This window comes from Sapajus apella, unplaced genomic scaffold, assembly GCF_009761245.1.
Source record: "Sapajus apella isolate SASKATOON/1434 unplaced genomic scaffold, GSC_monkey_1.0 scaffold261, whole genome shotgun sequence".
Lineage (NCBI taxonomy): Eukaryota > Metazoa > Chordata > Mammalia > Primates > Cebidae > Sapajus > Sapajus apella.
The window spans coordinates 18,088-46,050 of NW_022437201.1; the positions used below are offsets into that span (position 1 = coordinate 18,088).

Consider the following 27,963-nt stretch of genomic DNA (forward strand, 5'->3'; position numbering starts at 1 on the left):
TCCACCCGCCTCGGCCTCCCACAGTGCTGGGATTACAGGCTTGAGCCACCGCGCCCGGCCTAATTTTTGTATTTTTAGTAGAGTTGGGATTTCACTATGTTGTCCAGGCTTGTCTTGAACTCCTGACCTCGTGATCCACCTGCCTTGGCCTCCCAAAGTGCTGGGATTACAAGCATGAGCCACCACGCCCGACCTATATTCTCTCAGCAATTTTCAAGACCTAGAATTTTATCACAGAGGAAATGATATTTTCTTTTAGAGCTAACTATGCACTCAAAATGTACTTGTGTTTGAATGTATGCCAGTTATTATTTTGTGGACACTAACATTTTCCCCACATGATACAAACTTCCCATCTGAATCTGCCTCCTAGAACATAGGGGCAGTCACAAAGCGGGTGCCTAGTAAATGTGTGCTCAAAGTATGTCGAATGACTTAATGAGGTATATTGACTTCATACTTGATTGTTTTATTATAACATTACTGTTCCTGTCCTTCCATCAGATGTTTAAAACTGTCATTACTACTTTGCTGGCGTTATTCAAGTATTACTGCATTTGGAGACAGAAAAACTAAGACTCACTCTCATTTACTGGGTCTTCCTACTTATTAGGGAACAAGTGATCTCAACTAGGCCCATAGATTTGATTATCTTTTGGCTTGCAAAATTCATTTCTTCACATTATCAATTCTCATTCACGCTGTTTGTTCTACGCTAGCCTGTGTAGTCACCTACTATTGCTCTACTTCCTATAGTCTTGCCCAGCTCAAATTTGCTCATTCCCTAACACACTTTCTCTTTACTGTAGTACCAGCGCTCCTATGGTTGTAATTTGTCAATGAATCACCAAGTTCCTCTCCTCTGCTTCTTTTTTTATTATTATTTTTATTTTTAAAGACGGGGTTTCACCATGTTGATCAGGCTGGTCTTGAACTCCCGACCTCAGGTGATCCGCCCGCCTTGGCCTCCAAAGTGCTTGGATTACAGGTGTGAGCCACTATGCCTGGCCTTTCTCTGCTTCTTAATCTCGATGTTTTTTATTTTTTATTATGGGTGTGCATTTTGAGGACTAATGAGTGTTTGGGTCTTGGCCACATCAAAGAACCTTTTGTGATCAGCCTTTTTTTCCTTAAACATCAATTTTCTGATTCCTAACATCGAGCTAAGAGCTTGCTCTCCTGTGTTATTGCATGCAAATTCTGGGATGTGTAAGATATATGTGCACATGTTTACTTGGTGACTTAGTCCATGAATGCTACGATAACAAAATACCTGAGATCACGTAATTTATAAAGAGCAAAAATTTGTTTTTCACAATTCTGGAAGCTGGAAGTCCAAGATCAAGGTGTGGGCATTGCAAGAATTGAGGACTGCCTCAGAATGGATATGGTTTGGCTCTGTATCCCTACCCAAATCTCACCTTGAATTGTAATAATCCCCATGTGCCGTGGGAGTGACCCCGTGGGAGGTAATTGAATCATGAGGTGGGATTTTCCCATGCTGTTCTCATGATGGTGAATAAATCTTACGAGATCTGATGGTTTTATAAAGGGCAGTTTTCCTATACATGTTCTCTCTCTTGCCTGCTGCCATGTAAGAAGTGAATAATTACCACAATCATACAGCACAATTGAGTCTCAAGGAGATCTGCCACCTCTTTCACAGTTGGAGAGTTGAGGAATCAGGAGGCTTCCACTACAACTGCAAGTTCTTGGCATACAGTACCTTAGTTACCTTCCTAGAAACAGGAAACTCCACCAGAACTGTTGGCTCAAGGGAGATACATTTCCCAGCTAGGTCTATACCTCCAAGTTATGCCTGCCTTACCCCACGGTGCTCTACACTTAGATTGGCTCTAAATGAAATCTGTCTAGGGTGCATCATATTGACAGAAGGTAAAATGCATTTGGAATCCTAGCAGCAAAACTCTAGGAAATGGAGGCTTAAGCTTTTTAGCCTTTTCAGTACTGGGAAGCATATTTGTGAATGGGGCTGCCACATACGCCAAGAGAACCAATATAAGGCACAGTGTTCTTAACTCTATGTTTACAGGGCCGGGCGCGGTGGCTCAAGCCTGTAATCCCAGCACTTTGGGAGGCAGAGGCGGGTGGATCACAAGGTCAAGAGATTGAGACCATCCTGGTCAACGTGGTGAAACCCCGTCTCTACTAAAAATACAAAACATTAGCTGGGCATGGTGGCACGTGCCTGTAATCCCAGCTACTCGGGAGGCTGAGGCAGGAGAATTGCCTGAACCCAGGAGGCGGAGGTTGCGGTGAGCCGAGATCGCGCCATTGCACTCCAGCCTGGGTAACAAGAGCGAAACTCCGTCTCAAAAAAAAAAAAAAAAACAAACTCTATGTTTACTAGCTCCTTAATATTTTTCTGTTCTCCTCCTTTCAGCCCACCATACACCACCGTTAGTTAAACCTGAATGAAACTTAAGACTCTGCTTGTGTCCCAGGTTGCCCAATGATGCTAGATGTAAGATGGGGAAAGAGAGGAATCTCATAACCTAAAGTATTATGTGCTCCAGTCTGGTGCTGCTTTTGTTTACCTAAATTCTTTTTTTTTTTTTCTTTTTTTGAGATGGAGTCTCTCTCTGTGGCCAGGCTGGAGTGCAGTGGCGTGATCTCGGCTCACTTCAACCTTCGTCTCCTGGGTTCAATCGATTCTCCTACCTCAGCCTCCCAAGTAGTTGGGACTACAGGTACCTGCCACCACACCCAGCTAATTTTTGTACTTTTAGTAGAGATGGGGTTTCAGCATGTTGGCCAGGATGGTCTCGATCTCTTGACCTGCCTGCCTTGGCCTCCCAAAGTGCTGGGATTACAGGTGTGGGCCACTGTACCCGGCCTTGTTTACCTAATTTCTTTAAAAAATAATTTTATTACTCCCAAATCAGCTACCTCCCTAATACCATAAGAGCCTATTGTAAATCTTCTCCTATTCATAATTTTTCTTATAGCAGTCTTCCCTCAAGATTTCCAATCTCCTACTTCAGGAAGGAAGCACAAATCCGCGTGAAAGAACTACACTGAATTATCCTTTCTCTCTTAAATTTGTTATATTTCCATTCTTTCCAGATAATCTAAGATTTGCCCTTCTCCCTCTATTTGTGATTTAACCCTGCCAAATCTCCCCATTCCTTTCTTTCTTTCTTTTTTTTTTTTTGAGACGGAGTTTCGCTCTTGTTACCCAGGCTGGAGTGCAATGGCACGATCTCGGATCACCGCAACCTCCGCCTCTTGGGTTCAGGCAATTCTCCTGCCTCAGCCTCCCGAGTAGCTGGGATTACAGGCACTTGCCACCATGCCCAGCTAATGTTTTGTATTTTTAGTAGAGACGGGGTTTCACCCTGTTGACCAGGATGGTCTCATCTCTTGACCTTGTGATCCACCCGCCTCTGCCTCCCAAAGTGCTGGGATTACAGGCGTGAGCCACCGCGCCCAGCCTGAATGTTATTTTCTTATCTGTAAAAGAGAGTGATAAGACTACCTTCTTCACAGGATGGTAGGGAAAATTAAATGAGAGGATCCATATAAAATAATTGAAATATGACCTACACTTAGGAAGCACTCAATGAAAGTGACTATCAGATAGATGCAATTCAACTATGAAATACAGGCAGAAGGCTGGGCGCGGTGGCTCAAGCCTGTAATCCCAGCACTTTGGGAGGCAGAGGCGGGTGGATCACGAGGTCAAGAGATCGAGACCATCCAGGTCAACACGGTGAAACCCCGTCTCTACTAAAGCTACAAAAAATTAGCTGGGCATGGTGGCGTGTGCCTGTAATCCCAGCTGCTCAGGAGGCTGAGGCAGGAGAATTGCCTGAACCCAGGAGGCGGAGGTTGCAGTGAGCCGAGATTGTGCCATTGCACTCCAGCCTGGGAAACAAGAGCGAAACTCCGTCTCAAAAAAAAAAAAAAAAAAGAAATACAGGCAGAAAATACAGAGAGCATTTATGCAAAGAAAAAAATGTTTATTTTAAATTATATTGATGATGGTAGTACTGAGACTACTATATGTATAGGTAAGATAATCAAATGAATAGTTACTTTATTTTCTAATTCTATCTATCTTTCCATGTTATCATTGAGAACCAGTATTTCTGGTTTGGTAGAAATTTGTAAAATTGGCCTGGTACATCTTGTCACACCATATAATAAGTAAACCATCAAGGACTACTAGCATAGTCTCAAAAGCGTTCAGAACTCAACCTGAAGAGGCATCCACTGTCAAATGATTATCAATAAGTATAGTCAGTAAAATTTTTCAAAATGACTCAAATATATGTAAATCCAATAATTCATAATTATTCCGTTTAAAACTCTTATTTTGTCATCTATGAAAGATTCTAGGGAACCAACTCATTACTTTGGAAAACTCCTAAATAACACAAAAGAATTAAACACTTTTCCTGCATTTCCTTTACAATCTATATCTCAAAGTAACAAAACTGCTGAAAGAAAGTTTTTGGAGCAGCACTGCAGGTAATAAAAAAAACAAAGAATGACAGAAGTGCCATATCACAATTTTACAACCTCTAATGATATGTTTCTATGCAAGTATAAATAATTGTGGCTAACTGTAAAAAGAGTCACAACCCAACCTCATGTGCCTCTTGATGGAAATAATCAAAATTCCCTTGAAGTATTCTTGTCAAAAAATTGTGCCTGAGGCTGGGTGCAGTGGCTCATGCTTGTAATCCCAGCACTTTGGGAGGCTGAGACAGGTGGATCACCTGAGGTCAGGAGTTTGAAACCAGCCTGGGAAACATGGTGAAACCCTGTCTAAAAAAAAAATAAAATTTCTTAAAGAAAAAATTTGTATCAGAATCTGGTCAAGCTAAAAGATTTAATTATTGATAAACTGGAAATACAGAGAACAAAGGAACATTGTAAACTCTACCATATGGGTACAGTCAGCAAAGCTGAGAATGAAAAAAAAGGATGCGAAGGACCTCTTCAAGGAGAACTACAAACCACTGCTCAAGAAAATAAGAAAGGGAGCTAACAGATGGAAAAACATTCCATGCTCATGGTTAGGAAGAATCAATATCATGAAAATGGCCATACCACCCAAAGTAATTTATAGATTAAATGCTATCACCAGCAAGATATCATTGACTTTCTTCACATAATTGAAAAAATAAAAATAAAACCCTTAAATTTCATATGGAATCAAAAAAGAGCCTGCATAGCCAAGAAAATCTTAAGCAAAAAAATAAATAAAAAAAAAAAACAAAGCTGGAGGTATCACTCTACCTGACTTCAAACTATGTTACAAGGCTACTATAATCAAAAGAGCATGGAACTGGTACTAAAACAGAGATATAGACCAATGGAACAGAACAGAGGCCTCGGAGGCAACACAACACATCTGCAACCCTCCAATCTTTGACAAACCAGACAAAAACAAGCAATGGGGAAAGGATTCCCTGTTTAATAAATAGTGTTGGGAAAACTGGCTAGCCATGTGCAGAAAGCTGAAACTGGACCCCTTCCTTACACCTTATACAAAAATTGACTCCAGATGGATTAAATATTTAAACATAAGACCTAACACCATAAAAACTCTAGAAGAAAACCTAAGCACTACCGTTTAAGACATAGGCATGGGCAAGGACTTCATGACTAAATCACCAAAAGCAAAGGCAACAAAAGCCAAAATAGACAAATGGAATCTAATTAAACTTAACAGCTTCTGCATAGCAAAAGAAACTATCAACAGAGTGAACTGGTAACAAACAGAATGGGAAAAAAATTTTGCAATCTACCTATCTGCCAGCGGGCTGATATCCAGAATCTACAGAGAACTTAAACAAATTTACAAAAAAAAAACAAATAACCCCATCAAAAAGTGGGCAAGTGACTTGAACAGATACTTTTCAAAAGAAGACATTTATGCAGCCAATAAACATATGAAAAAAAGCTTATCATCACTGGTCATTAGAGAAATGTAAATCAAAACCACATTGAGATACCACCTCAGAACAGTTAGAATGGCAATCATTAAAAAATCAGGAGACAATGGATGCTGGAGAGGATGTGGAAAAAAAAGAGCACTTTTACATTGTTGCTGGGAGTGTAAATTAATTCAACCATTGTGGAAGACAGTGTGGCAATTCTTCAAAGATCTAGAAATAGAAATAGCATTTGACCCAGCATTGCTGGGTATATACCCAAAGGATCATAAATCATTCTATTATAAAGACACGTGCACATGTATGTGCATTGCGGCACTGTTCACAATAGCAAAGACTTGGAACCAACCCAAATGCCCATCAATAATAGATTTGATAAAGAAAATGTGGTACATATACACCATGGAATACTATGCAGCCATAAAAAAGATGAGTTCGTGTCCTTTGCAACAACGTGGATAAAACTGGAAACCATCATTCTTAGCAAACTGACACAAGAACAGAAAACCAAACACCGCATGTTCTCACTCATAAGTGGGTGTTGAACAAGGAGAACACACGGACACAGGGAGGGGAATATCACACACCAGGGCCTGGGGGGTGGGGGACTAGGGGAGAAATAGCAGGAGGTGGGGGGATTGGGGAGGGATAGCATTAGAAGAAATACCTAATGTAGATGATGGGGTGATGGATGCAGCAAACCACCACCATGGCATGTGTATACCTTTGTAACAAATTTGCACGATCTGCACATGTACCCCAGAATTTAAAGTATAATTTAAAAAAAAAGAAAAAAGAAAAAACCTCTACCAGTCACATCATCCACTTTCCTCAATAAATAAATGACATGAAAATGGGAAGGATAAATTAGGTACTCATAGATTAAAAGAAACTTAAAAGAAATATCAAAAAAGGCAAATTGAACTTTAGTGTCTGAGTATACTCATTTGCATAATAAAACTATTCAGAGGCCGGGCGTGGTGGCTCAAGCCTGTAATCCCAGCACTTTGGGAGGCCGAGGCGGGTGGATCACGAGGTCAAGAGATCGAGACCATCCTGGTCAACATGGTGAAACCCCGTCTCTACTAAAAATACAAAAAATTAGCTGGGCATGGTGGCGCGTGCCTGTAATCCCAGCTACTCAGGAGGCTGAGGCAGGAGAATTGCCTGAACCCAGGAGGCGGAGGTTGCGGTGAGCCGAGATCGTGCCATTGCACTCCAGCCTGGGTAACATGAGTGAAACTCCGTCTTAAAAAAAAAAAAAAAAAAAAAAAACTATTCAGAAAATTGTATAAGTTATTACAGTAAATGTCACAATAGAAGTTACATTGAGAAGTGGAGGAAGTCATTTGTGATTGAACAGGGAACAGGTAGGCCTTCTGGGTTGGCTGGCAAATTTCTATTAACTTGGATGGTTGTTACAAGCGTGTTTCCCTTCTCATAAGTCAATAAGCTATAATTTTTTAGTGTGACTTTCTGTGTTTGTGGTATATTTTACAATAAAAAGTATTTTTAAAGGAGGAAACAGATTGAATTAAACAATGGTTAGATGTTACCTACACTCTTTTTTAAAGCCTTTGATGAGGAAAATTGTCTCGTTTACTGAAGAACTCTTAGGCAGAGAGACTGGAGAAAAGCATCTCATCACACAAACCAAAAGATTTTTGTCCAAGGCCAATCTCTCTGGAGACAATCTGGTCAGTTCCTCTCTCTCTCTTGGGTTGACCTGGGAACCCTAGCAATGATGGATTGTGAGGACATTCACAGACTATTTCTCATTTCTCCTTTATGATTCTAACAGTGAAGTATCCTCTGTTCTCTGAGATATCACTAAGTAGCAGTCATGCCAATATGACCAATGCATTTGATGAAGGAAAAATCCTAGATGTCTCCTGCTTCCCTGCATGAATTACCTTATGTGAACATGACTGCCAAAACCTTGACAGGTTCTCCCAGTCCATTGTAGGTTCACAGAATGTGCAAGAAGTCTCCAGCACTTGTGTGGAGTATTGTCCAGGGTCTCTCTGCACATTCCACGTCTCAGTTCTTCCTGTTTATTGTGAATAACCATGCACATTCTCTTTATGTCACTGCAAATAATGAAGCCATAACCGGAGGCAAAAAGAATGAAGGTATTTGGTATCTAAAGGTTTGGAAACAATACAGAACTAGTAAAATAGTGGCAGCCCCAGAAAGAAAACATCGAGGGTACAAGTCTGTCTTTTTTTTCTTATCCGTAAAGTCTGGAGACCACAATTCTCAAGTTATAAATCAGGTACTTGGTTTTATAATATTTTGCTTTGTTGTTGGATCTATTTAATACCCAACTATGTGACACCATCTTGTACTAAGCAGATTGTTTGGACTGAACAATCTTTTTAGGTGTGTCATAAAACCTGAATTCATAAAAGGAAAAGGTGGCAGATTTGAGTATAAGAAGACTAAAAACAGATTCACAGGAATAAATTTATTTTTTCTATCACAGTTTGCACTAAATTAATTTACAAACAAGATCACCGAGGCCTTGGCTCAACTGTTAACACTTTCTGAGAGTGAGATTCTTTTGATTAGGGTCTTAAGGTCTTTGTTCATCTCAGAAGTCCTAATTGGTTTAATTAGGCTGACTCCTACATCCCTGTCTCATTACCATAAATTGAAGAGGGGTTCAACCGGACACTGATTGTTTCTTAGACCAAAGCCAGCACCAGCAGTGAGTAGGGTTCCAGGCCCCCCGAAATGCGGCAGGAAAACCCGAGGCCTGTGGAGGGCGTACTCTGGGGAGGTGCTGGTGAGTGGCGGAGGTAAAGCCAGAATGCAGTTGGTTGGTAAAACAAGAGTGATCTGAGTGCTGTGCTTGTCTGTGTGATCCACCATTGAATGGCAGGCCAGCCATTGTGCAGGCATCTGCATATGAAGTGACTAGAATCTTCACTGAAAGAAGGACCTCCTTGGAAATTCTCTCCCTCCAACACAGCCAGGGTGCTTAACATGAAAAGAAGTTGTAACCCTATCCTTAAACTATAGAAGCCATCAGCAGAAGTTAAAGGCTTATGGGGGCCCACTGGAAAGGGAAAATCAAAAGGCCTGCGGATTTCAAATTAATGAGTGATCTTAAGTTGCATTTCCTAAGTTCAGCTACAAACTCATATATTTCATGAGTCCCTCCCTACTCATTCGTTATCTCTCCCTTCAGCTGCTGGGTTTCTGGATATCCGTATAGTTAACCCTTATCATGCTTCCCATTTGTTCCATAGGAATGTTCACTTTTACTTGAATCTTTTTAGTAGAATTGTAAATCATGTAAATCACGTGTGCCTGTCTAGGTGTAATCATCAGATTTTGGTCAAATTGCTCTGCCAGATCGTGTGAACAAAAAAGTGAATGGAAATTTTCGTTTTAAAAAATAGTACTTTTGGACTTAGTCCCTGGCTGAGAAGTAAGGAGGCCAAGCGTACGGATGGCAGCGAGGGGTCAATCCACCCCCGGCGTTGGGTCGGGGGTGGAGGAGTCGGAAGTGGTTGGGGTTTGGGGGAGGAGATCGGCTCACACACAAGAGGAGAGTGCTGAGCCGCCATATCTGCTGCTGCCGCCGCAGTTGCGAATGCAGCATCGGCGCTTAGCTGCCTTCACGGTGCCGCTAAGGTTCGCGTCGCTACCCCTTGGCCCTTCGCTCTTGCTGCCTTAACCCCGCCGGCGGAGCCCGCTCTTTCTGGCCTGTTGAGCCCGCTCCCTCACTGCCACACAGCAAGTCTTGAGACCATGGATTCGGGCAGCAGCAGCAGCGACTCGGCTCCCGACTGCTGGGACCAGGTGGACCTGGAAGCCCCGGGGTCGAGCGGGGATGGAGTCTTGTCTGCGGTGGCCGAGGCCCGGCGCGAGCCCCTCAGCTCGGCTTTCAGCCGTCAGCTCAACGTCAACGCCAAGCCCTTCGTGCCTAACGTACATGCCGCGGAGTTCGTGCCGTCCTTCCTGCGGGGCCCGACTCAGCCGCCCACCCCGCTGGCCGGCTCCGGCCGCAACGTTGAAACCTGCACCGGCGCGGGATACCCTCAAGGTAAAAGGATGGGACGGGGGGCACCTGTGGAAACTTCCCGAGAGGAACCGTTAGTGTCGCTTGAAGGTTCCAATTCGGCCGTTACCATGGAACTTTCAGAACCTGTTGTAGAAAATGGAGAGGTGGAAATGGCCCTAGAAGAATCATGGGAGCACAGAAAAGAAGTAAGTGAAGCCGAGCCTGGGGGTGGTTCCACGGGACATTCAGGGCCCCCAGAAGAAAGTGGCCAGGAAATGATGGAGGAGAAAGAGGAAATAAGAAAATCCAAATCTGTGATCGTACCCTCAGGTGCTCCTAAGAAAGAACATGTAAATGTAGTATTCATTGGCCATGTAGACGCTGGCAAGTCAACCATCGGAGGACAGATAATGTTTTTGACTGGAATGGTTGACAAAAGAACACTGGAGAAATATGAAAGAGAAGCTAAGGAGAAAAACAGAGAAACCTGGTATTTGTCCTGGGCCTTAGATACAAATCAGGAAGAACGAGACAAGGGTAAAACAGTCGAAGTGGGTCGTGCCTATTTTGAAACAGAAAGGAAACATTTCACAATTTTAGATGCCCCTGGCCACAAGAGTTTTGTCCCAAATATGATTGGTGGTGCTTCTCAAGCTGATTTGGCTGTGCTGGTCATCTCTGCCAGGAAAGGAGAGTTTGAAACTGGATTTGAAAAAGGTGGACAGACAAGAGAACATGCGATGTTGGCAAAAACTGCAGGGGTAAAACATTTAGTAGTGCTTATTAATAAGATGGATGATCCCACAGTAAATTGGAGCATCGAGAGATATGAAGAATGTAAAGAAAAACTGGTACCCTTTTTGAAAAAAGTCGGCTTCAGTCCAAAAAAGGACATTCACTTTATGCCCTGCTCAGGACTGACCGGAGCAAATATTAAAGAGCAGTCAGATTTCTGCCCTTGGTACACTGGATTACCATTTATTGCGTATTTGGATAACATGCCAAACTTCAACAGATCAATTGATGGACCAATTAGACTGCCAATTGTGGATAAGTACAAGGATATGGGCACTGTGGTCCTGGGAAAGCTGGAATCTGGGTCCATTTTTAAAGGCCAGCAGCTTGTGATGATGCCAAACAAGCACAATGTAGAAGTTCTCGGAATACTTTCTGATGATACTGAAACTGATTTTGTAGCCCCAGGTGAAAACCTCAAAATCAGACTGAAGGGAATTGAAGAAGAAGAGATTCTTCCAGGATTCATACTTTGTGATCCTAGTAACCTTTGTCATTCTGGACGCACGTTTGATGTTCAGATAGTGATTATTGAGCACAAATCCATCATCTGCCCAGGTTATAATGCGGTGCTGCACATTCATACTTGTATTGAGGAAGTTGAGATAACAGCCTTAATCTCCTTGGTAGACAAAAAATCAGGAGAAAAAAGTAAGACACGACCCCGCTTCGTGAAACAAGATCAAGTGTGCATTGCCCGTTTAAGGACAGCAGGAACCATCTGCCTCGAGACGTTCAAAGATTTTCCTCAGATGGGTCGTTTTACTTTAAGAGATGAGGGTAAGACCATTGCAATTGGAAAAGTTCTGAAACTGGTCCCAGAGAAGGACTAAGCAATTTTCTTGATGCCTCTGCAAGATACTGTGAGGAGAATTGACAGCAAAAGTTCACCACCCACTCTTATTTACTGCCCATTGACTGACTTTTCTTCATATTTTGCAAAGAGAAATTTCACAGCAAAAATTCATGTTTTGTCAGCTTTCTATGTTGAGATCTCAGTTATGTCACTGTTGAATTTACCCTCAAGTTTCCTTCCTCTGTACCACTCTGCTTCCTTGGACAATTATCAGTAATAGCTTTCTAAGTGATGTGGACGTAATTGCCTATAATAATGAGAAATTAATGTACTTTAATTTTTCATCTTCCTTTAGGATATTTAGACCACCCTTGTTCCACGCAGACCAGTCAGAGTGTGCCAGTGTTTGTACATGTTAAAATGATAACTAACATGTGAATAAAATACTCCATTTGAAACTCTATGGTTATTTGAAATGCTTTTGAATAATGTTTAATTTCATTATGTAATGCTATTCAATTAGCTTTATTACTTTCTCAAATAGTTGAATATGTTCTATCACTTTTAATAACTCGTCACCACTTACTGTTTTAAGTGAGGAATTTACAAACAATGCATAAATGTGTATTAAAAGAAAAATTTTAATTTTGAGAAAAACTTATGTTAAGGCTCTTCCCAGTGAGCTTTGTTTTCTCTGTCCAAGTCCAGTCAATAAAGGAGCTCTTCTGCTTCCCAACTTGTGATTTGAAAATGAAAGGCTCAGGCTGTCTTTATTTGTATAGCAGTAGCTCACTTAACATTATCCATAGGTTCTTGAAGACTACAACATTAAGCAAAACAATGTATACCAGGTGTACAAACAATGTACGACATTGTTCAGTGTTGTTTAGTTACAACATTGATGAGGGGAAAAAATTCATTTAGTTAGGTGTTATTTCACTCAAAATCACAATTTCCAAGAACCAGTAGACAATGTTAAGTGAGGACTTACTGTATTCCGTCAGGTCCCATCATGTTGAGCATGGCCAAATTACAAATATGCCCGGGGATTCAGACCATGTGTTGAAAAGACCCTTTTTTTTTTTTTTTTAAAAGACAGAGTCTCACTCTGTCACCCAGACTGCAGTGCAGTGGCGCAGTCATGGTTCACTGCAGCCTCAAACTCGCAGGCTCAAGGGATCATCCCATCTCAGCCTCCCAAAGTGCTGGGATTGCAGGTGTGAACCACTGTGCCCAGCCTTGACTAGACTCATCTCTACTCCATCATCTTAATAAACACAGCTCTTAGTTTTGTTCCTCATGAAACTTGCATATGGGACACAACACAATAAGGGGTATGGCTATTGAGAAGATAAATGCTTGTAATAAGGTCGTTGGTCATTGAGTAAAAACTAAAGGTTAGTGACTCCTGGGCTGGGAAATGGGATTATTTCACCCTTGTATCTTTTGTGCTTGGGTTGGCAAGAAAGGGGGAAGTCATTTTTATAATCAGATCAGGACCTACACTTGGGGTCAGAGGCACTGGATATTTCTCTGAACAACTTCTTGAGGAAAACACCAATTATGGGTTCTGAGGTAGCTACATTTGTTGCCTTATAACCTGCATATTACTGTCAACAACTGAGGAACCTTCTGTCTTGTTAAGTGGGTAGTGCCTTAGGCACAGCAGTATACCTGACATAAGAGACAGTTTGCATTATTTTCAAACCTCATACTCATGAGCTAGTTGAATAGATGTGGAGACTGCTGCCACAGCACCGTGGGCTCATTCATGCTCAGATAAAGGCAATGTCTCCTTCTACATTGTTCCCTTTGTGTGCACATATACCTCCAGGGTGTCTAACCTGTCAGAGGTAGCCACACTGGTCTGGTCGGATCATCAGTATCAGTGCTGTACTGTGAATTATCCATCATAGGTCTTCAGAGCACCCATGTGAGAAATGAGGATTTTTATTTTGTAATACATCAGCTAACTGATCCACACGGATGTGCCTCATACATCTCGGACCCAGTTTTTTAATCATTAGAATGTCAGTGGTAAGAGTTTCTTTTTTGCCGGGCGCGGTGGCTCAAGCCTGTAATCCCAGCACTTTGGGAGGCCGAGGCGGGTGGATCACAAGGTCAACAGATCGAGACCATCCTGGTCAACATGGTGAAACCCTGTCTCTACTAAAAATACAAAACATTAGCTGGGCATGGTGACGCGTGCCTGTAATCCCAGCTACTCAGGAGGCTGAGGCAGGAGAATTGCCTGAACCCTTGAGGCGGAGGTTGCGGTGAGCCGAGATCGCGCCATTGCACTCCAGCCTGGGTAACATGAGGGAAACTCCGTCTCAAAAAAAAAAAAAAAAAAAAAAAAAGAGTTTCTTTTTTATCATAAAAGCTCTATGCACTGAACCTCACACAACATACAAATCAATCCAGTACTTGGTACGTTTTGCCCTAGAAGCCACTTTGTAAAAAACTATTTTTGCTGCTGCATCAATCTCATTGTTTTGTAATTTCAGTAATTTACTAATAGTAATTTGTGGCTGTCTTCCACTGATAGGCCAAAACCACAAGCCAGGACAGAACTCTTTGTCTCCATCCAATTTGGATGATTTCCCATGAAAAACTGGCTCCTAAATCTCTTTCTCATTAGCCAATTGTTTAGTAATTTCCCTACCAGAAGTTCTGAACTGTTTATATATAAAAACCTTCAGAGAAAAATACACTTTTTGGAAAATAGACCAATTCTTTGCATTTCAGTGAGAAGCAGATCTTCCAGGTGCTTGGAGACACGGGACTGTCTCTTTAACAAAGTAGATACGAACTCACGGTAACATTTCTTTCCAACTTCCTGGATACATTTCTTTATAGTTGTTAATATCTGACGGTGTTCTCCAATACTCCAAATTGGGGCCATTCACGGAGTACCAGATTCCCTAGGGCATCCAACTATTTATAAAACCATGTTCAGGGCAGTTTCCCTTCAGAGATCCCATATTTTCTCTAATTCAAGTCAGTTTGATTTAAATGTCCTCAGAGCTTCATCTCCAATTCCCAGCAGCCAAGATACTATGGAGTCTTCTCAAATCTGGTTGCATACTGTGAGTACTTTATGAGCTTCCTACTTCACACTTTCTCAGTGTCTACCTATTCTTGGCAATATTTTTTACCAATTTTCCTTCTTTATTCCTCTGGTCATTATGGGACAAATCTGAGGAGATTTAAGGAAAGGGGCCAACTTACTCTGTACGTCAGCAAAGACCTGAAAAGGAAAAAGGGGAATGGTTGGGCTGGATGGAAGGCAGTAAACCACACTGCTCACTTTCAGCATCTTTCCCTAGTACCTAGGAAAAACAGCCAGTGCTTTTACTATCCACTAAGGCCTCTGTTCCTGTCCTCAAAAGACAAATCCTCTCTCAAAATAGACCCTCCTTTCACAATATCATGATTTTGACTCATTGCAGTGCAAGCACTTGCCCTTTTTATTATTTACTTAAAAACATTTTGCAGTATACATACTCATTTTAGTAAAATGAAAGTGTAAACAAACTATCCACAACTAGAGAAGTTCTGTCAAAACCTGAGCATTTGAGTTGTTCCAGTGCCTGCTTCCATGTCCGATATTACTCTTTCTATATTTTCTGTTAAGACTATTGCCCTATTTTTAATTTTTCTAGTTTTCAGTTACAGTATCTACTCATTGGCCATTGAGGGGAAGGAGAATTTGAGCCAAGGCTTCTCCCCAGGGACACCACTGGTTACTTCCACAGTATGGGGAATGTAGACCTACCTTAGAATTTGGAAGAGGCTTTTCCTTTCTTTCTTTCTTTCTTTTTTTTTTTTTTTTTTTGGTTTTTTTTTGTTTTTGAGACGGAGTCTCACTCATTCGCAGACGTTGGAGTGCAGTGGCGCGATCTTGGCTCACTGCAACCTCTGCCTCCTGGGTTCAGGCAATTATCTACCTCAGCCTATTGAGTAGCTCTGATTATAAGCACCTGCCACCACGCCCGGCTAATTTTTGTATTCTTCGTAGAGACGGGGTTTCAACATATTGGCCAGGCTGGTCTTGAACTCCTGACCTTGTGATCCATCTGCCTCGGCCTCCCAAAGTGCTAGGATTTACAGACATGAGCCACCGCTGCAGGCCAGTAGAGGCTTTTTCAAAGCGCCTCGTGTGTGTGTGTGTGTGTGTGTGTGTGTGTGTGTGTGTGTGTGTTTTCAGCAAATAACCAAAATCAGCAAGGGAAAGGGAAAAGAAAAGAAGAACCTGCTGAGTAAACATGCCATGTATCAGAACAAACAAGCAAACAAAAGCTTTACTTACATACAGAAGACATAGCTTACAACATTACACTACAGCTCACAACATTACACTACAGCTCCTGGAAATTATTGAATATTGGCCCCACACACAGTTCAATCCTGCACTAGACTATGCCAGATGGTTTTAGAGAAAATTTGTCTAAATTCTAGGGAGCGTCTCTTTTCCTACACTTAGCCTTTAAAAATTGTATAATTTCTTTTTATAAATCAGTGTTGATGAAAGCTTCAGGCTCTGAGACTCGACATCAATCAAAAGGGATTTCATTTCTGCAAAGCCCTTTGTTTTCTCCTTAGATTAACATGAAACACTAATATTAAATTTGTATAAACTTAAAGTGCAGACATGTCTCAGGCCTCTAAAGAAGATGTTTCTCTCTTTGCTGAACTTTTTCCAAAGTCCAAGCAGATAACATTGACACTTGACCTTGGTTTTGGCATACAAGTACAGAAAAAGATTTGTTCATAGTCAGGCTGCTGTACACAATCATGCCATTACGTCTCTCACCTGGTAAGATATATGTACAGAATATATGAATTTGTAGCCCTTCTTTCACATTTGGGGCATTGAGTAAAGGGCCTCCTCTATTTTCTAACAGAAACTTACATGAATTATTTCCTCCTGAGACTGCTTTTATTTGTTCTGTGGCAGTGTAACAGTGAACTTTTGCCAAACCAATAAATTCACAAAAGAAGGACACTTTTGTCACATGGCAAGTGACCAAAAAATACCCCAAATACCTTCTGCAGATTTAGCTGGCAGTTCCTGGGTTCAATGTTAGTGTTTGATCTCCACCCTTGAATTTCTTTCTTCTCTCTTCTTTAATTGATACTTCTATCACTTTCTAAACTGTCTTAATTTATTTTGCCAGTTTGGTAGTGTATAAATGAATGGTGAAATAACATTTATCATTACTTTTTTTTTTTTCTTTTTTTTTTGAGCCAGAGTTTGGCTCTTGTCACCCAGGCTGGAGTGCAATGGTGCAATCTTGGCTCGCTGCATCCTCCGCCTCCTGGGTTCAAGCGATTCTCATGCCTCATCCCCACAAGTAGCTGGGATTACAGGCATGCACCACCGCGCTCGTCTCATTTTGTATTTTTAGTAGAGATGGGGTTTCACTATGTTGGTCAGGCTAGTCTCGAACTCCTGACCTTAGGTGATTCACCCACCCAATCATTACATTTTTTAAACATCCAAAGGCTTAGTTCTTGAGTGATGTTAATAACAGAATGCTCCATCCACAACCACAGTCTTCAGTGCGTGTTAAATTTAAAAAAACTCTTGTCTGAGAGGGTACGTGATCCACAAGCATAAATTTGATATATTCAAGAAGTGAAGGCCGGGCAGGGTGACTCACACCTGTAATCCCAGCACTTTGGGAGGCTGAGGTAGGTGGATCACCTAAGGTCAGGAGTTCGAGACCAGCCTGACCAATATAGTGAAACCCCGTCTCGATTAAAATTACGAAAATTATCCAAGTATGGTGGCATGTGCCTGTAGTCCCAGCTGCTCTGGAGGCTGAGGCAGGAGAACAGCTTGAATCTAGGAGGCGGAGGTTGCAGTGAGTTGAGATCGTGCCACTGCACTCCAGCCTGGGCAACAGAGTGAGACTCTGTCTCAAAAAAAAAAAAAAAAAAAAAAAAAAAAAGGAGTGAGGCTTTGAAGGTCCGGAGCTATAGTTGAGGAAGCCCTAAACTTAAAGGCTGATGATTGCAGACAGATGAAAGGTGGCTTCATAAGATCTTCATGATGAATAAAATGTCATAGTGACCAAATGTTAAGAACGGTTTGCCTCCATGGGTGACATACTATTCAAGGCCTGGAGGAAAACTGGGGGCAGGAGAAAAATAATATTGATTTCCTAGCAGAATCTGAGCTGAGCTCAGAGGTGGCTAGGGAACGAATGTATATCAGATGCATTCCATAAGACAAAGAAGGCAAAGCTGCTGGCAATATAGACAACATGGCAGCCAACTCTGAGGATGGTGAGATTGCCAAGCCTCACCGACTCCCAAGTGTGATTGATAGACTCCACATATCTACCAACACCTGACTGAGTTAGTGGCATCCAAGATACCACAAATGACCTGAGTGTGCAGCCTGGCAGTAGCTACAATGAAGAGCAAGTTCTGCTCTAGGCCGCCCTTGGGCCCTCAACTCTGCCAGCAGTTCCCACCATCAGGCTACGGGCCAGAATCAAAATACTTTCTCCTCCCAACATGAAATATGCCTAGTACTGTGCTGAGCAAACAACTGACCCTCTTCCTTTCCCTGCTGGTATTTCTCATGGTGAACTTGGTAACTACAGAAGCGGCTATGATAATGAATGCCCCGTGGAACCACCAATCAGAATTCTGAGCAAAGCACTTGGCCCCTCCCCCATAAGTCTCTTGTCACTCATGCATAGCAGGGAGATGACGCAGTTACTTGGTTTGTAGAACTGTTGTGAGGACCCAACAAGGTAGCAAATACAAAAATTGCCTGGATGCAGTATGTGGCTCAATCGCTTTGAGTTTCTTCCTTTCAGTCCATATTCAGTCCTTACTCTTGACTGTATTTTTGACCCTAGGTGCTCTGCTTCTCCTTTCTCACTGTATTTGCGAATTGATTACCCAACAGCCTTTCCTACCAATGCCCAGTGATAATAAAAACTGATTTTGTTTAAAGAAGGAATATGTTCAGTGGGTCAAGGGTGGAGAGGCTCAGAAATTCTCCAATCCGAGCATGGCTATCCTATTCTCCTTGGTTATATGATGGTTTTTCCAGCTTCCCCTACAGCTAGGGGTGAACATGTGACCCAGTTCTGTCCAATGAGGTGTACAGGGAATACTTTGGGACTTCTGTAAAAGACGCTGTTTCTTAATAAGAGGACAGATGTGAGAGAGAATGGTGGTACTTGGAATGTGATAGAGATGCCTGGAGCTGTTGCAGCCACGTTGTAACGAACATGAGGTCCCAGAGTAAACTTTATGAAAATGGTCGAGCTGGAATATGGAAGCTGTCCTTCAGGCATATTTGAGCAACTGAACCAGTGCAAGCATACTTCCAGACTTCTTATGGGGAGGGGAAAAAAATTAAGGTCCTGTTTGTTTATACCATTGGCTCTAAACTTTAGCTGCACAGTAAACTTATTTGAAGGTAGCATTTAGAACTGTTAATGCCTTAGCCCCATATCTAGAAATTCTGATTTCATTAGTCCGTATTGTGACTCTGTACACTTTTTTAAACTTTCTATTGTAAATAGTATGACATACATGACAAGATATAATATTATAAAGATTGCACTTAGATCTTACACAGCTTCATTAGTTAATAACTCTTGGTCAATATGATTTCATCTAAGCCCTCACCAACTTCTCTCCATCCAAAGATTTGTTTGAAGCTAATCTTAAACATCATATCACTTAATAAAGATTATTTTAGTATGTATCTGTAAAAGATGTAGACACTTTAAAAAATATAAGCAGAATAATATTATCACATGTAAAATATTAATTACAGGCTGGGTGTGGTGGCTCACGTCTGTAATCCCAGCACTTGGGGAGGCTGAGGTGGGTGAATCTCTTGAGTTCAAGACCAGCCTGGTCAACATGTTGAAACCTCATCTCTACAAAAAATACAAAAATTAGCTGGGTGTGGTGGAATGTGCCTATAGTCCCAGCTGCTTGGGACGCCGAAGTGGGAGGGTGGCTTGAGGCCAGAAGGCAGAGGTTGCAGTGAGCTGAGATTGTACCACTGCACTCCAGCCTGGGCAACAGAGCCAGGCCTTGTCTTAAAAAAATTAATTATAATTCCTAAATATCTTCATATACTCATTCCTAGTTCAAATTGTCCAATTGCTTATAACTATTTAATTTTTGAAATTTGATTTTCAACTCGGGATTCAATTTACTCACATGCATTATAACTTGTTGATATGCTTTTTGAATCTCTTTCAATCGATAGGTTGTCCCTTCTCTGCTTTTTTTTTCTTGCAATTTATTTTTTATTTTATTTTATTTTTTTTTTTTTGAGACGGAGTTTCACTCATGTTACCCAGGCTGGAGTGCAATGGCGCGATCTCGGCTCACCACAACCTCCGCCTCCTGGGTTCAGGCAATTCTCCTGCCTCAGCCTCCTGAGTAGCTGGGATTACAGGCACGCGCCACCATGCCCAGCTAATGTTTTGTATTTTTAGTAGAGACGGGGTTTCACCATGTTGACCAGGATGGTCTCGATCTCTTGACCTCGTGATCCACCCGCCTCGGCCTCCCAAAGTGCTGGGACTACAGGCTTGAGCCACCGCGCCCGGCCCCTTGCAATTTATTTGTTGAAGAATTTGGGTCCTTTATTCTCTAGAGTTTCTTACAGTCTGGCTTTTGCTGACATTCTGTCTTTGTCCTTGTTTAACATGTCCCTCTGTGTCCTGTCCTCTCTGTAAATTGGTTGTTGGAGCTAGAGGCTTCACTAGATTCAAGTTTGCTTTTTTTCTTTTATCTTTTTTTTAGTGAGAATATGTACTTCCATCTGTCCATCTGGAAACAGATAGAAATACATAGCACTACCTGGGAAGTGTCTGGTTATCTCCTTTTTTAGCAGACATTGATGATGATTGGCTAGATCCAATATTTCATTACAGATTGTAGAATGAAGATATTCCATTTATCTGTCTACATTTATTAGCTAAGATATTTCTTTTTTTTTTTTTTTGAGATGGAGTCTTACTCTGTCGCCCAGGCTGGAGTGCAGTGGTACGATTTCTGCTGACTGCAACCTCTACCTCCCGGGTTCAAACGATTCTTCTGCCTCAGTCTCCTGAGTAGCTGGGACTACAGGTGCGCGCCACCATGCCAGGCTAATTTTTGTATTTTTAGTAGAGGCAGGATTTCATTGTATTAGTCAGGCTGGTCTTGAATTCCTAACCTTGTGGTCTGCCTGCCTCAGCCTCCTAAAGTGCTGGGATTATAGGCGTGAGCCACCGCGCCCGGCCTAAGATAATTCTTTAAGAAGAATCTTCCCCTCATTGACTATTTGGTGACACAGTAAATAGTTTATATGCAAATAGAAGGCTAATTATTTGATTCTTTCCTTGTATTTATTAGTTTTCAAATAATGGATTTATTCCCTAGCACTTTTAGAGATGACCACAAAGTATATTTTAGAGTCATTATGAACACAATATTTAAACACACTTAATGTGTCTGTTTAAATTTGTTTAGTTGTGGGCCGGGCGCGGTGGCTCAAGCCTGTAATCCCAGCACTTTGGGAGGCCGAGGCGGGTGGATCACGAGGTCAAGAGATCGAGACCATCCTGGTCAACATGGTGAAACCCTGTCTCTACCAAAAATACAAAAAATTAGCTGGGCATGGTGGCGCGTGCCTGTAATCCCAGCTACTCAGGAGGCTGAGGCAGGAGAATTGCCTGAACCCAGGAGGCGGAGGTTGCGGTGAGCCGAGATCGCGCCATTGCACTCCAGCCTGGGTAACATGAGTGAAACTCCGTCTCAAAAAAAAAAAAAAAAAAAAAAAAAAATTTGTTTAGTTGTTACATACGCTCAAACTATTCCATTTTTAGGCATTCAGGCTCTTCAGTTTGGCTCTTAAGTTATTTTTACATGACCCCAGTAGTCTTTGATAGCTTACTGTTTTCTTGTACCTCAGGTTGTTCAAGTCTCACCTTATACGTTTCCCCAAATCACCTCATTCATTATGCACTGATTTTTTTTGGTGAGAAATGCTTTTTAGGGAGTAAAATCATGGTGCTTTACGGCATGCCACTGGGTTCATCATGGTTTCTGATGCCTTGTAGAGAACTGAACTAAGAGATAAATATTTAAGCAAAATGTATCATGAGTTTATGCTCATACTTCCCATTCAAATTTAGGGCTCCAGGATATGTACTTTATGTCATTATTTTTACTTCGGTATATCCTTTCTGTGAAGCCACAAGCACTGACTCCCAATGATGCCAAGAAAATTACTCATTACTGTTATCCACTAATTTACACCTGACAATATCTGAAAAACATGCCAAAACTATCATTAAAAATGCTAATTCTCAAAACAGTTTAAACATTTTGTGTGACTCTTTTGGTCCTTAGGTTTTATCTCACTAGGAATGGGATGTACAGAACAAATGACTATGTTTATAAATCATTCGAAATAGTTCCACTCTGTGTTATAATGCCACCAATTGAATATACAATAAAACCAATTTTGCTTTTCATTGATTGATAGGAATTATTTTATATTATTTAATTACCTTTTATAAATATGCGGGAAGTTTACATAGCACCAAAGTCAAACCTACAGAACAACATATTTGAGCAAAGTCCCCCTTGTATTCCTGTTCCTCTCAATCTGAGCTTTCTTTCCGTCAAGTACATTTTTTTCTAGCTTGTTGATTATGATTCTATACACGGATTTATTCACCGTTTTTACTAAATAATAATACACTATGCAGTTTTCTCCATCTTGATTTTTTTTGTTTGTTTACCAATATATCCTAGAGAGTGTTCCAAATCAACTTATAGAAACAGTTATCATTTCTTTTTATAGTTGCGTAATATTAAATTATTTTATTTGTCAAGTCTTCTATTAATGATTATTTAATCATCACAGTTTTCTCCATAACATATATTTCCACAATCAGCAACATTTTCGTATTTCCCCAGTGTTTCTTTGATTTTGAGAATTGGGATTTATAGGCCAACATGTATTAATATATGCCAGATCTTGCTAAATCCCCCTCCATAAGAATTTTGCCATTTTGTGGGGAGTTTGCCTTTTGTAAAAGTTTCTCAGGTGATTTTGCAGTTCTTCAAGGGTTGAGAACCACTTGTTTAAGTCATTGTTATTGGATTGTTGTTTGTTTAGTTATCGATGCTAAACACATAATAATCTAGTGTAAAATACATAATTGGAATCTTCCTACTATATCCAATAGTAGTAGAGATCAGGGACTGTGCTGTGTTCTTCTCAATACCCACATTGGCTAGCACAGGGACTAGAACAAAGCTTATTAAATATATGTTGAGCGTTAAATGAGGCAGTGAAGTGTAGTGACAGCAACATTAATTGATTTTTTATGCAAATACATTGCTGTGCCTGCCCCTACATCAGATGTTTCATTCTCTGAAGGCATAAAGTGGGTATTGTTCATACATTAATTAGCAAACATTTATTTAGAATGTACCATGTGACAGTAGTATTCTAGATGATGTAGATAGAATAAAAACAAAACAGGCAAAAATATATGCCCCTGTGGAGTATTGCATTTTAGCAAAGAGAGAGAAATATTAAAGCATATAAGAATTGAATATGGGGCCGGGCGCGGTGGCTCAAGCCTGTAATCCCAGCACTTTGGGAGGCCGAGGCGGGTGGATCACGAGGTCAAGAGATCGAGACCATCCTGGTCAACAAGGTGAAACCCCGTCTCTACTAAAAATACAAAAATTAGCTGGGCATGATGGTGCATGCCTGTAGTCCCAGCTACTCCGGAGGCTGAGGCCGGAGAATTGCTTGAACCCAGGAGGCGGAGGTTGCGGTGAGCCGAGATCGCGCCATTGCACTCCAGCCTGGGCAACAACAGCAAAACTCCGTTTCAAAAAAAAAAAAAGAATTGAATATGGGCCAGGCACGGTGGCTCATGACTGTAATCCCAGCACTTTAGGAGGCCGAGGTGGGCAGGTCATTTTAGGTCAGGAGTTTGAGACCCGCCTGGCCAACATGGAGAAACCCTCTCTCTACTAAAAATACAAAAATTAGCTGGACATGGTGGCACATGCCTGTAATCCTAGCTACTCAAGAGGCTGAGGCAGGAGAATCGCTTTAACGCTGCAGTCAGAGGTTGTGGTGAGCCGAGATCGCACCATTGCACTCCAGCCTGGTTGACAGAGTGAGATTCCATCTCAAAAAAAAAAAAGAAAAGAATTGAATATGAACAGAATAGTACTTAATGTTAATAAGAAAATTGAAACAGTGTGACCCATGAGACTGACAGGGATTTTAAGCTGTTGTTAGACTTGCCCATGCCTTTTTAACAGAAACCTGAATTAAATGAAAGATGGCTTCGCATAGCGGGTATCTTTGAATATTCATTGAATATTCATTGAATAAATGAATATGATTGCCAAGAGAATCTTCTGCCTCTGGCTATGTACTAGTCACCAGATTAGGGCATCTCTCCCTATTGCTGTATGGTAAGTTTCTCCTTTTCCATCCCCTAAAATGTCCCATAAGAAATCCACCTGGGACAAACTGCACCTCTGGATCCTGAGTGATAAGCTGGGATTACAGGTGTGAGCCACCGTGCTTGTCCATAATTGACTTAGATTTAAATTAAATCTTTTTACTTTTACTTATTAACTATGCAACAGATCATTTTTTTTTCTTGCTTTCCTTTTCCTTGTTCCTTTTTCTTCTCTTTTAATGTTCTCTCTAAAAATCTATAACATTTTCATATCCTTTAAATCATTTTCATATTCTTTCACCCTAGTCCCCAACTTTGTTTTGGTCCTGAAAACCACAATTCCCAATGAAGTAGCAAAACAGTTATGAATATTTATGCACAAAGTAACACATACATATTTTCATAAAGCATAAATTATAGGAGATACAGGGAGGAATATACAAGAACATGCCAATAACAGTTTGTAACACAACTGTCCAGCTGGGCATGGTGGCTCATGCCTGTAATCCCAGCACTTTGGAAGGCCAAGGTGGGTGGATCACCAGAGGTCAAGAGTTGGAGACCAGCCTGGCCACCATGGTGAAAACTCGTCTCTACTAAAAATACAAAAATTAGCTGGGCAGACGCAACTGTAATCCCAGCTATTCGGGAGGCTGAGACAGGATAATCATTTGAACCCGGGAGGTGGAAGTTGCAGTGAGTTGAGATCATGCCACTGCACTCCAGCCTGGGTGACAGAGTGAGACTCTGTATCAAAAAAAAGCAAAACGAACGAACAAACAAATAAAAAAACCACAACTGTCCAAGATAGGCCAAATGAACAGAAAATAAGCAAGGATGTAGACCTATTTCACATAATGAACAAGGCAGATTTTCTAGATATGTATCAAGCTTTACAACTCGATAATTGAAAAACACTTTCTCAAGCACCCAAAGAATATTCGTAAAACTTTACCATATTCCAGGTCACAAACAAAGTATCAGGAAATTCAATAATGTAGAAATAACACAGCCAGCATTCTTTTCTCATAATACACAGGAAAAAAAAAAGTCTTTCCCTGGGTAAATTTTAAAACTCTCTACTTATAAAATAAAAACTCCTGAGTGAAAGGGGAAATACAAACCAAAATTGCAGTATTCAAAAGCAAAACAATGATAATAGAAAGTCTACATAGCATAATATGTGTGATACATTTTAACAGTTATTAGAGTAAATCAATACTTAAATATTTATATCAATAACAACCCCTAAAGTTAGGCAAAGATCAAAAAAGGAAACCAAAAGAAAACACAAGGAAGCAATAATAAAGATAAGAGAGAGCATTAAAGAGACAAGAAATGGAAGAGCAATAGAACTAAATTAATCAAAATTCTCTTTCCTTAAATAAATTAACAGCATGCTTAATACTTAATATATTACTTAATATAATAAACCACTACTACTACTCGATATAATAAAAAACCACTACTTAACATAATAAAACAGAGAAAACAGAGATACACAAAATAAGAAATGAAAAGGAATAACCACTAAAACAGAAAACAATTTTTAAAATAATAATAAAAGACTGTTTTTTTACAATAAATTGAAAACCCAAAGGATAAGTACTATTTCCTAGGAAACAAATAATTCATCAAAATTGACACCAATAGTGATGAAACTCTTAAGGAAACCAATTTTAATGGAAGAAATCGAGAGATTTATTAAAGCACTTTCTCAGAAACAAGTATCAGGCTTTAATATTTCCACAGGATAATTTTACCAAAATTTAAGCACCAACTAATCATAATGCTACATATGTTATTGCTCTCAATGCTACACATTTTCTAAAGCGTAGAAAATAAAGAAAAAACCAAATTATTATTACAAAACAAATATAACATTGATACCAAAATCTGATAAAGATGATATAACAAAAGAAGTTACAAATCATTTTCAATTTTGAATATTGATGCAAATCTTCTAAATTAAATATCAGTGGACAGAATCTAACATCACATTAAGAAAATAATACATCACAAACAAGTAGGATTTATTCTAGGTGATTGGGGTGATTCAATAATTAGGGAATCAATTAATATAACTCATCTTATGATAGGTCTAAGTAGCAAAAGCATATAAAAATTTCCAGAAATCCCTATAAAGCATTCAGTGAAATTCAATGTTCATTCCAACAAACTAAATCAAAACAAAACAAAAAGGAAAAAATACTCAATAAAATGATGTATGCTTCATATATATTATGTATGTGTATATATAACAAGTATATGATATATACACACATGCACATAAAGAAGTACCCACCATATATCTGTATCACTACGCATGTAAAGAGTAAAATTTCTAATGGGAAACACAAAAGGCATTCCTGCTAAGGTTAAAAGCAAGGAAAGAGTTGCCCAGTCTCTCAGCTATTCAAATTTGTAGTGGTGATATTAATCGACACAATTAAAAAACAAACACTACAAAAACGATTATAGGCGTAAGAATTGCAAAAATATTCTAGTTCTTTTTGTAGATTACATAATATTTTTACTTGGCCAACTTGAGAAATGTAAAAGTAAAACTAACACAAGCAATAAAAGATTTGATAAGTTTAGGAGGATATAAATTAATATACAAAAATCAGTGACTTTACATAATATAAACAATAACAAGAAACAGACAAAACATAATGAAAGAACAAATCTCTATAATAGCAATAAAGAAGATGACAATCGTAGCAATAACTGTGACAAGTAATGTGGAACACCTGGTATGAGGAAACATTTAAAGACTCCTGAATGCTCTAAAAAGAAGGAAAAATATCCCTTCATCTTATTTGGGAAGGTTCAACATCATTAAGATGTCAGCTAATTTATAAACTTAATGAAATCTTAATTAAAAATATGCCAGCAAGTTTTCTTTTCTCTAGAGAAAGACAAATTGATTCTAAAGCTCCTCCTGAGGGTGAGGGAAATACTATGCAGGAACAGCTACAAGAATGCGAAAAAATAATAGCAATAAGGAAAAACTAACCCAACCAGGAATAAAACATGCTATTAAGTCTCAATGATTAAAATTGTATGGTACTGGCACTCCAATGAACAGAATAGAAAAGTATGAAATCACCCATGCACATATGGAAAATTCATATATAATAAATGTGACAACATATAACTGGAAAAGGAAAACATTTTTAATGAATGCTGTTAGGACAATTGGGTAGACATTTGGTAAAAGATAAAAGTTGATGCATAACTGGTGGAAACAATAATCTCCAAGTGGTTTAGAGATCTGTATGTAAAAAATGAAGCTCTTTAATACTAGAAGGGAACACAGATAGATTCTGTAATAACCTGGGAGTGTGGAAAGGACTTCTATCAAGGAATCAAAATCCAGACACAAGCAAAGAAAAAATTGATTAATGGCCCTTCTAGAATAAAGAAGACACATTTTGGCCTAGCAAAAAAGTGAAAACAAAAACAGAAAGACAAGCAAATAAAAAATCATAAAGTTGGAGTAAATATTTTCAAGATATATTCTTTGAAAAGCTAATATCCTCAATAAATGTAAAGCACTCTTTAAAGTCAAGTAAAAAAGATTATAAACCCATTACATAAATTGGCAAAAGACCTAAACAAATAGTTTACAAAACACACACACACACACACACACACAAATGGCCCCAAACTACATGAAAAGATGGTCAAATCTACTCATAGTTACAGAAACGTAAATTAAAGCTACTTTGAAATACCATTTCTCACCTATCTGTTGTCTGTTCTCTGTTTCTATCTGTTGCGATTCATGCACCGTTATTTCAAACATGTATTATTTTAGGTTTATTATACAGTACACTGAATAATAAGCTACTGCTAATCCAGCTACCTATAAAGAACAAGGAGTAGAATCTACTAGATAGAAAGTGTTCAAATAAGCACCAGCTATCTTTATTTCACTTCATCCCAGTC

General features: G+C 40.0%; 1 protein-coding gene across 1 annotated transcript; it reads left to right on the forward strand.

Moving 5' to 3' along the window:
• Positions 1-9,441: 9,441 nt before the first annotated feature.
• Positions 9,442-12,281, forward strand: GSPT2 (G1 to S phase transition 2). Its single transcript, XM_032271900.1, has one exon. It carries the CDS (start codon positions 9,687-9,689, stop codon positions 11,565-11,567), a length of 1,881 nt encoding a protein of 626 aa, XP_032127791.1. The 5' UTR covers positions 9,442-9,686; the 3' UTR covers positions 11,568-12,281.
• The last annotated feature ends 15,682 nt before the right edge of the window (positions 12,282-27,963 follow it).